The sequence below is a fragment of the Lampetra planeri genome, chromosome 2, assembly GCF_965212315.1.
Source record: "Lampetra planeri chromosome 2, kcLamPlan1.2.h2, whole genome shotgun sequence".
NCBI classification, from domain to species: domain Eukaryota; kingdom Metazoa; phylum Chordata; class Hyperoartia; order Petromyzontiformes; family Petromyzontidae; genus Lampetra; species Lampetra planeri.
The window spans coordinates 13981039-13993531 of NC_136108.1; the positions used below are offsets into that span (position 1 = coordinate 13981039).

General features: G+C 46.7%; 1 protein-coding gene across 1 annotated transcript in view; it reads right to left on the reverse strand.

Moving 5' to 3' along the window:
• LOC144728592 (V-type proton ATPase 116 kDa subunit a 1-like) overlaps positions 1-12493 on the reverse strand; it is a 219928-nt gene that overhangs the window by 91725 nt on the left and 115710 nt on the right. The window contains exon 17 of the mRNA XM_078608129.1: positions 7598-7684. Within this exon, the coding sequence (XP_078464255.1) occupies positions 7598-7684 (87 nt within the window). The remainder of the gene's footprint in view (positions 1-7597; positions 7685-12493) is intronic.

The following is a 12493-nucleotide window of genomic DNA, read 5'->3' on the forward strand; positions in this document are numbered from 1 at the left end:
CCTGGCCTTCCGAACGGCTCTCCTGGCCCTGGCAAAGGCAGCTTTCCCGCGGATGGACGAGGAGGGAGTGGACGCCATGGTGGCTGAAAAGCTGCTGCTACTCGCCGATGAGCTGGACATCGCCGTCTTGGCTCAAGACGACGGAGAGATGTCGTCCCTGCTGGTCGCGCGCCACATCCACGGGGGCTTGCGGTCCCTGCGTCGCAAGGCTGCCAAGGGGGTGGCCGGCCATGCCATGGCGGCCACCGCCCTCCCATCAGAGGAGGTCTGCGGGGTGGAGCGGCGGGGGGAATGGAGATCGGCGGCACCGCAGGCTCGGAATGGACCGAGCCGCCAGGAGCAGCCCAGGCCATCTGGGGCGCTCACACGCTGCTACAACTGTGGCCTGCAAGGCCACGTTGCGTCAGGATGCCGGGCTCCCCGTCAGCGCGGAGCGACACCTCGTCAGGACGCCACGCCGTCTCCACCCAAGCTCCAGCAGAGAAATCCGGCGAGTCGTGGCACCTCACACGTTTGGCCCATGCACACATCCGACACACACTCACGCGCTCAACTGAACAGGGTTCGAAAATCGCCGCCCATCGCGCGCGATTGTTCTGAAATGCGGCGAGCGCTCCAACCGGGTCAGTGGTCGGAGCTCGCCCATCGTGTCATTGCTGCGTCGGCGGGATCATCGGTTGTGGTCGGTCATATTGATGGGGTAGAGGTGCGGATTTTAATTGACACAGGGGCATCGGCGACCATTATATCTGATTTGATTTATAACATCCTTCCCGTTCAAAGTCGTCCCTTGCTCCCTGTTGACGTGCCATGCTATGCTGCTAACGGGGGCTCGCTGGGCATTATTGGGCAAATCCGCGCCAAAATTTGCATTGGAGACATTAAATTATCCGGGCCTGTTTTGGTTTCCTCCTCACTCGCGGTTCCGTGCCTGTTGGGGACGGATTTCTTGGCCAAAATGCCCATCCGTATCTTGATTGACCAGGGGTGCATCGAGCTCCCATCGGGCCGACGTGTTACATTTTTGTCTTCCCTCACCACGGAGCGTCGGGCGTTTGCCACCGTGCAGGCGCTCGTGACAAAAACTGTGCGCGTACCCCCGGGGGCTCAGATGCTCGTCCCTCTTAGGTTGCGTCGGCCGTTTGCTAAAGGGGTTGCGGATCGGGGGGTCTTGTTGGGACCATCTCGGGCCGGGGTCAATGGACCCGATTTGCTAGCGGCTCAGACCATGGTGAAAGGGGATGGGGACCCCTTCATTGCAGTCCTTAATGTAGGATCGCGAACGGCCGTGGTTCCTCAAGGGACCGTGCTTGCACACGCAACGCCGGCGCCCTATGAGGAACCACTCGTGGGTCAGGTAACCACCGATCCTCCGTCGCGACCGCATTCGGACTGTGATGACGGATGGCTGGATGCACTTTGCGCGGGATCTGTGGATCTGTCCGACACGCAGCGTGCGCAGCTGCGAGTTCTCCTGAAAGAATTTGCCGACGTTTTTAGTAAACACAAATTTGATATTGGTTGTACTAAATTGCTGCGACACCATATTGACACGGGTGACAGCGCGCCAATCCGCCAGAATCCCTTTCGGCTCAGTCCCGCCGAAAAGGATCATGTCAAATCGGCTGTTGATGACATGCTAGCCGCCGATATCATTTCCCCTTCCAACAGCCCGTGGGGCGCACCGATCGTTTTGGTGAAAAAACACGACGGCTCACTGCGGTTTTGTGTCGACTTTCGGCGATTGAACAAAATTTCTGTGGCAGATGCGTACCCGCTTCCTCGAATGGATGAGTCGCTCGATGCCTTGGCGGGGGCGCGATTCTTTTCCACCCTCGATTTACTATCTGGATTCTGGCAGCTTCCTCTGGATGACGAATCAAAACCTAAAACTGCTTTTCGGACACCGCAAGGTCTCTTCCAATTTAACCGCTTGCCGATGGGCTTACATTCTGCGCCGGCAACTTTTCAGCAGTTAATGGAACTGGTCTTGGCAGGCTTGCAATGGGATTCGTGTTTAATTTACTTGGACGATGTCATCGTCTTTAGCAAATCCTTCGAGGAACACCTCCAGAGGCTGCGTGCTGTTTTTCTCAAAATGCGGGCTGCCAATTTAAAATTTAAACCGCAGAAGTGCCATTTGCTCCGCGAATCGGTGCGGTATTTGGGTCACATTGTTGGGCGCTCGGGGATATCCACTGATCCCGCCAAAACGGAATGCGTCAGCTCCTGGCCGACTCCCACCTCGGTGGGAGAGGTCAGGAGTTTCATTGGGTTCGCGTCGTACTATCGACGGTTTGTGGCTGACTTCGCTACGATCGCGAAACCATTGCATGCCCTGACGTCCAAGGGAGTCAGGTTTCATTGGGGGCTGGAGGAGGAGGCTGCTTTTCACGCCCTCCGGAATGCCCTGGTGGGGGCTCCGCCGTTGAATTACCCCGACTTCTCACAACCCTTCTTGCTCGATACAGATGCAAGTAACACGGGCATCGGGGGCGTGCTGTCCCAACTCATTGGGGGCGTAGAGCATGTGGTGGCTTACGGTAGTCGGGTACTGTCTCCAGCGGAACAACGGTACTGCGTTACCCGTCGGGAATTATTGGCAATTGTTTATTTCATTCAGCAGTACCGCCCATATCTGTACGGTCGGCGTTTCACCGTCCGTACAGATCATGCGGCCCTACAGTACGCTCTGCGGGTTCAACAACCATCGGGCCAGTTGTCTCGATGGTTGGAGATTCTCCAGGACTACGACTTTGTCACCACATATCGTAAGGGCGTCCGCCACACGAACGCTGACGCCCTGTCACGGTTGCCACCCACTTCGGAGTGCGCTTGCCTCCTGGGTTCGGGGCGTTGTAGGCCCCCGAACGTCACCACCGATTCGGTCCTCGTGGCCGCCGCCGATGCGCCTTTGGCTTCGGGTCCTATCGAGCAAGAAGGGAGGGATTCGTTGCTGGGGTTGTCGGTCGCGGAATGGGGACGCCTCCAAATGGAGGACACCTCCCTCCTCGCTCTGCGCCGTCGCGCAGGGGGGGTTGGGCAGGGGGTGGCGAACATTGACTCGTGGGGGTTGTTCCAGGGTCTTTTAATGCACTGGGACGGAAAAACCCGCCGCCAGCAGCTCGTGGTGCCTGCAGCATTGAGGGGTAAGGTGGTATGGGCTGTTCATGAGCGGCTTCTGCACTTGGGGGTTCACAAGACCTTTGCCACGCTCCAGCTCGATTTCTTCTGGCCGGGCATGGCAAAGGACGTGGGGGATCTCCTGGGGTCGTGCACACAATGCGCGCAGCGAAAGCCACCAGCTAGGGGGTCCAACCCTCCGCTGCAGTCCATAAAGGTTTCCCGGGTTAACGAGCTCGTTGCGCTAGACATACTCGGCCCATTTCCCGCTACACCCAGGGGGAATAGGTATTTATTGACAGGGGTCGAATACTTCACGAGATGGCCTATGGCCTGGCCCCTGGCCAACCAGTCGGCAGCAGCCATCGCGGAGGCCTTTGTCCAGGGCTATGTCCTCGACAAAGGTGCTCCGGAACGGCTGCTTACTGACCAGGGTAAGAATTTTTCGGGAAAACTCCTCCGCGAGGTGTGCGACCTCTTGGGTACGGAGAAAATTCGGACCTCCCCGTATCACCCTCAAACTGACGGGATGGTGGAACGGCTACATCGGACCATCACGTCTATGCTGTCCCAACAGGTGTCCGAATCCCAGACAGATTGGGACCTTCGCATAGCCGGTGTGTTGCAGGCCTACAGGATGGCTCCCCATGCGGCCACCGGATTTTCCCCTTTCTTTTTAATGTATGGCCGCGAGGCTAACCCCCCTGTGACGACCCAGCTGAAGCTCTCGGCGCCTCAGGCGAAGTCTACCTTGTCCGAACACGTTAAATTTAACATCAGCAAATTGTCTGAGGCGCGGGAAGCGGCCGTGCAAAATTTTGAACTCCGCCAGAAGGCGAACGAGAGGCTTCGGCTGGGGCGGGTACATGTGTTCAAATGGAAACCAGGGGACAGGGCATGGTTGCACTGTCCCCAGGTGCCACTGGCAACCTCGTCAAAGTTGGTACGGCCGTGGCGGGGGCCAGTGGAGGTCGTACAGGTCTTACGGCCGCAATGTGTTCGCGTCAAATGGGGGAGGCGTCGGTGGTACGTGCACCCCTCAAGGTTGAAACCGTTCGTTGCGCCGGCCCGTGGTTCACACACACACACGCATGGCCAAACGTGTGAGGGGTCCGCCGACTCCCCGACGTCGCTGCTCTCGCCTAACATGACATCAACTGTTCCATCTCCAGGTGCAACAGGAGTGACGGGTCCACGCCCGCCAACCCCTCCCGGAGGGGTCGGGGGTCACTCGGCAGCGACGCCAGACTCTCTTGCACCCGGACCGTCACCAACCACCACTGAGCGTGCCGGGTCGAGCCCTTGTGACGGGCCCGCCGCGAGAACGCGCGCCAAAACGCGCAGACTATTGTGAGGTCGGCCGTTGGGGGGCCCTTGCGGACAGTGGGGGAGGGACATCCGGAGCGCATGTATATATGTTGGGTTTGCGGAATGGGGTATTTATTCGGGAGGGTGCGCCGGGTTATTTTTTTCTCTTTCTTCTTCTACCTGTTCCTGTTGTTGTTGTTGTTATGACTGTTATCGTTCTTGTTAAATTTACGCGAGGCACACACGGTTTTGGGGAGGCATGCACCTTTATTCTGGTTTTGTTGCAGCCGGGGACGGCTGCGAGCTGTACAGGGGGGGGTGATGTAGAGGTGTAATTGTGTATGGGAGCGGATGGCAAACAAACACAAGGGGCGTGGTTAGGGCCGTACACATAGGAGGTGGCCACACCGACGTCCGCACCTGCATCCCCCACGGGCCCCTCCCGGGGGGGCCGCGGACTATAAGAGGGGGTGAGCCGGAGGGCTCGAGGTGGAGGTATCAGCTTTAACCAGCGAAGACGGAAGACCAGCTAGAATAGGCCCCGGAGCTCCCCTGGCTCGCTGTCCTTATCAGGGCCGACCAGGGCAAGCCGGTGGCGTGGCCCCGAGAGCCCAGACTGACGAGCAGGTCTGGGAACTCAGGGGGTCGGATCCCAGCTTGACCAGGGCTGGGACAGGTAGCCTCCCCTAGCTCCCTAGTGGAGGACTTGGGCTTAGGTTAGCGGGGCTTAGATGTTGTGTCTCCCTGTTAGCCGAGTAAGGGGACGTTACCCCTTAGGTCCTGTGTATACTCGCTAACTGTATACAAGTTGTGTTAATAAATAAGTGTGCCTCCGATCCCGTCGTCAAGCCTCCTGAGTAATTACTACATAGGTAAGAGAGGGGGGAGGAGCCAGGGAGGTGAGATAGAGAGGAGGGTGTGGGGTAGGGGGAGTGGAGTGCTGCTAGAGAAATTAATAATGACCCTGAATTGCAAAAAAAAAAATCGTGAGGAGACTTCATTGTTCATAACGTTTTACTGTCAATATGACAGATATTCCACAAACAAGACTTCATGATATAAATGTAAAAAATATTTTTTTGCTATCGTTTACATCATAATAAAAACACGAGATAACAGTGGGAGTGCAATATATGTTCAGAGCTTTTGTAAGCTGGTATGAAATCCTCTGTTTCATTATTATTTAGGTTTTGGAGGGTGTTTGTTGATGAGGCTAATCCCTAACGACAGTGACTGATGATAAATAAAGATTAATTACAGCCATTAACGAAGATCAATCACAACATACAAAATAGGATATAGTACATTAAAAAGGCAGAAGGAGGGAGCCTCAAATCGTGAAATGGATGAGATGTAACTAATGATTTGTAGATATGCATTTTATGTAGGACTGTTAAATCATGTATCGATTAAAACTCCCTTGGTTTTTTAACGTGGTAAGGAAAGAGCTAAATTCGGAATGCATTAAAAATAAAACCATACATTTTGACACAGGAATCATATTCAAAGTTAATAATAGAATTTGTCCCGAGGCAAAGTATGATTTCCTGTGGTCAAGCAAAGGCTAAAACGATCAAATCCCTGGCTAAAACTGACAGCAGAGGGATCACACCTAAACTTTGTATCCCTTAAAGATGTAACAGTAAGAGGTTGGATTTGAATAGCCGTTTAGTTTCCATGAATAAATGTACGATTTTAATTGCTCTGAAAATGTTTGTATTTCTACAATTGTCAGTGTGTATTTGCCGAAACCATTTGCAGTACTTTCCGTTATTGGGTTCCAATGCAAAGAAGCTAATTTACCGTTAGAAACATGGGTTTAAATTGTATTGCAAATTTTTAATGAATTTGTGTCCAAGTACAATCGACTAATCTATCATTTGTCCCACGAATTGATGTGGATGCGCTCCCTCCCTTCTTTGGGCCACAGGAAAGAAAAGTCTAACACCAAACGGTGATTCACAGGAGAGTGAGAGAAACAGAACAAATTCTGGTTCACAAGTTCAAGTGGAAGCAAATGGCACCACTGGGATAAGATTACTCTGTTATCTGCACAGTCACGTACACCCTCTCACCCCGATTAAAATTCAAATAGGCACAGCCGTATTTTTGCCACATGATTTTAACGAAAACCTTCATTACAAATTCAACATTTATTTCCTGTGATTATAAACTTTGTTACATTTTCCTCTTTGTTTACAGCGATCCTTGTGGAAAAGTGTCGTTTGATGCACATTATCTGGTATTTATGAATTGTGCTTGCTTCGGTATTAATCCATGCAGTAACAATGTCGGTGAATAAAGGTCTGTAACATATTGCATAGGTGCTCGCTAACAGTACTTGCTCCTACGGTCTGTTAAGGAGATATTGGGGATCTTTGTCTTTGTAACAAATTGCAACAATAAATGCAACACCAATCCAACATATTTCTGCATATAAACTGTGCAGATAATGGATATTAGCAATTAAGTATCGAGCTGCTGATTGTATGAGAGCACATCTGATGACTATGGTTACTGATATATGGCAATAATATGATGTATCACGCAGTAAAATGTCCAAGACATTCATATTGCACATTTAAAAAAAAGATAATTTTCAACAAATCAAATGGTTTCTATAAAGATTTTTTGCAAAATCCCAATGTGATACATTTTAACACACATCCTAGACAGTCACAATTTGAAGGCACAAGTTATCTGATGTTTCTGGAATATTTAAACTTACAATTAACATCAAAATGTTAATTGATAAAGTGCAATATGCCTATAAAAATGTATTGGAACATGCAGGCTAAAACCCACATCGATAATATATTCTAGTACAACAGGTAAATGGCAATACTGGTATATAGACCATAATGCAATGCATTGGTCCTGCTCTCACTGGATTTGAAACTCAATATTTGTTGCTAAAGAGCTTCATGTAACAAGATTTTGTAAAAGACAGATGACACTATTTAATGCATGGGATGGGATCATCTTTGCTATCGTGTGGCATATCAAACGCGACAATCAAGCATGATCCCATTATCTCTTTCCACATGCACACCGCTGATGTTTACCGAATACAGGAGCTAAGCGTGTATCCACCATCGATTTGAACCATGGACTCTGATTCAACTTGAAGTGAGTGCACGAGTCATTGTGTACCATTCAAACTCACCTCCTTGTGGAGGTCTGGTGGCGCCACGTTCAGCTGATCCAGTTGTACGATGCCGGCTTCCTCACTGCCATTGCCCATCAGCAGCCTCTGCTCGACAAAAAATTGAGACAGTGTGCAGTGCGTGGACACGAGACCCCATTAATGGAATGGGCTTTGTGCTGCATCGCAGAGCTCACGAGGATTGTTCAGAGATTTTATCGAATAGCCTCGCCGAAATTTACTGAATTCAAATTGGTTCTGTCGACAGTAATATCACAGTACAAAGGTTTGCATGCAGTGAAGGTGCCAATTGTTTGTAGTGTCGGCATATTACTATCCACTGGAGGAAAAAAACCCCATACACAGTATTAATGTGTTACTATCTACGTGACTTCACCGAAAGACACAGAGTTTGTTAACAACTTAGTTGGGCTTTAAACCCTTGCTGATGTCAATACACCAAACAGACACCAATTACAAGGCATCGTGTCTGCGCAGCCACTCGTACTTGTGGTAAAATCCAAAGGCCACCAAAAGGCGAATAGTACACGAACAATGCAAACACGAAATTATGAATAGCTCGCATTCAGTAGTTTCACTATGAGACCCTTTTTCTAATATCAATATATAGCGAAAGGGTCCCATAGTTGTGAAATAAGTTATACATGTTATGTATTAATGCACGTAGTGCACTGCACAGGTGCACATTAAAGGACCTATCATATGCCGCTGAAATAATATATTTTGCAAGCTTTCATTTGAACATGAAGTACTGTAGTATGGAAGTATAGATTTCGTGGGAAGTGGTGCCAAGCAGTTATGAGAGAATAACGTTATATGAATTAACTATATCAGTCGTTTATCCAAACAATTGTATTTTGATGAGGGAAGAGGACAGGGTTATAGTGCAAAATAAGAATGATTAATTACTTAAAGCCCCTCGTAAATCACTGCTGGATGAAGGCTTCGGGACCATGCCCTGTTATTCATACGGTTGCTGAGCCATAATTTGCCAAGCTGATTATTGTGAGTTGGTGAATGAGGGGGAGGGGGGGGGCAACAACATTGATTTATCACTCGCTATCGATGTTAGGCGTGGCTGGGAATTGAACACAGATTGACAGGTTCATTGCGCAATGCGCTAGCCGCTGTACCACCATTCCACTCCGGTGCAGAATCATAAGGAGGTCTTTTTTATACACTGTGTTGGAACTTTGGTGAGGCAGATTGGGACGTGATGGGCTTGTTTCATGGGAGAGAAAAGGGTAGCAAATATTTCCCTTTCACGCAGCCCTTAGCGATGATAAATAATACACGGCCCTGATTTCATACGCTCTGAACTTCAGACCATTGCTCAGAACACAACATTACTGCTATACGTTATTCTGCCTTATTAGTGCATGGGTCTTGTTCTTTGTGAATTATAACATGATGTCCAGTTTATTACTTGAGTTTGGTAAAACATAATTTCCTTTTGACCTTTATGACTTGCAATGAATACGTGTGCAAAATTAATATGGCCTATCCTGGAATATACCACTGAGAAACATCAAGATAGTTTAAATTTTAAACAAATTTATACGAATTATTCCTTGAAGCTAACATTGTACAAAAATACATGCAGTACAAAATCGATTTTATTATAGAGCAGTCTCTTTTCTATTATAAAGTCAGTTAAGGGCATGGCTACTTTATTAGCACTGACATTAATTCGAGATTTGAAGTTTTCGTGACTGCAAGGGTCCGTACTCTTTGGTTTTTTCGGTAAAGTCACGTAGGTAAAAAAATAAAATACATTTAATTAAATCACGACGTTTCGGTGATTTTATTTAATTTATTTTCTGATACTGTATCAGTACTTGATACGATAATTTTCATTCAAGTACTGTATCAGTACTGATACTGTATCAGTACTTGATACAGTCATTTTGCTGTGACGGTTCCACCTGAAGACGGAAGCTTGTGTTGCCTCCGAAACGTCGTGATTTAATTTAATTTATTTTCTTTTTTTACCTACGTAGCACTAACATCACACAATAAGAGTGTAGATTTTCTGGGTTTAATTCAAGGATGCACTGTGCAAGGTCCATGTGGTTACACTGGTGGATCTCACGCTCTAACACTTTCAACATTTCATCTCCACAAAACACAAAAGTACCCCTTCATTTTGAATTTTGTGTGGTACACAGGTTGACAACCCCTCTTTAAGTTACTGTAAATGCATATCCAAGAGCATATTCTTTGGGTCTTTCGGTAAAGTCACGTAGATAGTAGGTTGAAAGAAGATGACTTTACCGACTTTACCGAAAGACCCAAAGAATATGAATTCCTGCAGTCACGAAAACTTAAGTCAAGATTTATCTGCTCTTGCAACTCTCTTTGAAAAATATGTATTTCTTTTACCAGCATGTCTAAAAAGTCAACACATAATGGCATTTTTCATATGCATTAGGGGAAATATGGGTCGATACATTGACTTCAGCAATAACATGACCGAGAAGTAAATTCAACCTTGTGATTTTCAAACCTGTAAAATAAACAGCCTTACCCTAAGACAGAAACCACACTTTGTTTTTGGTAAATTTTGCTTTGTAGTACAATATCTACACATAAGGATGATGGGATTTTAATCGTATTTCACGTAACTTAATTAAAAATCTATTGTAAGAATAATTAACTTTTCATTACACATCAACATGTGAATATTTAATGATGGGAATTGTGTTTAAATTATCCCTGTGCCAGCATTAAAGTGTACACATATAAATTTAAATGCATCTGTTAATGGCATAATCATATTTTGTCAGATAAATTAATTTTGCTCAGTAGAGCGGTTTACAATTTTCCAAACTGTTATTAATGTGTGGCTGACGTGGTCAGCATGTCATTAGCATCATGGACAGAATTTCATGGAGTAGTCACTATAGATTCTGTCTTACTGAATCATTTATTTCTGTTTATCCGCAGAGTTGGCTACATTTTTCACATGGCATACATTGCCCTGGACGTTAGTTGTGTTTATGTCTTCAGTATATATAAGTAGTCTAGTTTCTGTAGAATACATAAAGAAACAGTCACGAATAAAACAAGTTATCAAAGTAGGTTCAAATTAAATCGGCACATTAATGACATGAAGTAAGGTTTAACTAACCCTTCAGTTGGTTTTACTCAAGAGCACAAGTATGTATGTAGAACTTCTTTATATATGTACAGTACTCTCACAGAATATAAAGTATGTTTATCTCTCTCCCAAAACAATTTACCTTCTGCAGCACAGTGCCATGCCATGCATTTGTTTGTGCTCCGGTCAACAGGGAATGCCCTCTATCAAAAGCTAACACATGGATTGTTCAATTTATTTATGATGGTATGGCTTATTTTAAAAGGGATCGTGGAGCAGTTATTACAGGTTATTTCAGAGCAACGCAGAGATGTAATGTTTGAAGTATATTACACAAGTACTGTATTTCAGTTCCTCCATTTCATTTCTGCTGCGGGGGAATTCTTATATTTTATATAAACTTTATTTTTGTTACATTAAGAGGAACATAACATCGATGAATTTCCAGCTCATGAACTGTGTTCAGATGCTGAGAGTTATCTTTGAGAAAAACAACCGAGGGTTGGGGAGTTTGGGTCCTAAATGCACAGGAGAGAAGCTTTAGGTTGTGTGTGGGCTGTTCTTTAAGAATTTTCATTTTTAAAATAGTAGTTAGCACAATGATATGTTATTAGCCGTGTTCTTCACTAATTTTCTCAGGGGAAGGGGGGTGGCACTTTTGCCGTGTGAGGGCCGCCACACATTTGACACCATTTGGGGTTGACATCACGATGTCGATGAGGTGTTTTCACGTGTTGTGTATTGTCGGGGGCCGCACATCAGGAGCCGCACTAAAGGCCGCCAGGGGCCGCCATTGGCCCGTGGGCCTTGCAATGAAGAACACTGGGATAGAGCGAGAGAGGCTGTCAAGTCATAGGCAGTGGAAAAAAACAGGAAGGTCTTGAGATTGGACGTGAACAGGGCGTTCCAGACTATGGGCAGCAGAGGAGAATGAGCAATTGGGTTCTTTGCCAGAAATCCTTGGTTGTTGGAGCAGAGAGTGTGTTCAGCGGAGTCGAGTGAGATGAGAGAGAAAAGGTAGGGAGCGTGAGTCCAGGAAGGATTTGAAGCAACGTCCATGGACCCAGAGGTTTTGACCATGAAACAAGAACGGCTACCCTCCTCCACGCATGCCGCAATACACATTGTATGACGTCATTGGAGGAAGTGAACAGCAGAGCCTCGTTATGTAGTCGTTTTTTGTATGGTTCCAATGAGGGTTATACAATGATGTCCACAAAAATTGCATCAACAACTCCGTGGGACTTCCATAATGTCACGTCCACAAACATTTAGGAAAATGACGACCTGTGAAGAGATTATACATTTCTCATGTAGCAAAAGTTGCACACCTCTTGATATAGACATTCATTTACATTAATTTATGTATAAGCTGAACTATGTTACTTAATGTTGAACTTCTTTCACACCGTATGTAGCCAAATGTGCTAATCGGAGGTGTGGGGAACCCAATGAACCTGAATAGCCTCCAAAAATAAGTAAAATACATGCATTTGCACATATTACAATTGTAGCAATGAAATCTAAATTAATTTGTATGTTATTTTGATATTTAGCCAATTATTGGTGAGGATATATAGAGTTTGTTGAGGATATATAGAGTGCATAGTGGATGACATGATTCTTCTGAATACTATAAATAAAGAACACAAAGTAGTCAGTGCTTTGTCATCATCCATGGTTATAGACAGTTAAGGACATTGTGCGAATGCTGAAACTTGACCCTGGTCACAGTCACACGTGCATCAAGGTGAAGGATGGGTACTGTTAGTACTATCCCAACCTTGATAAAGGTC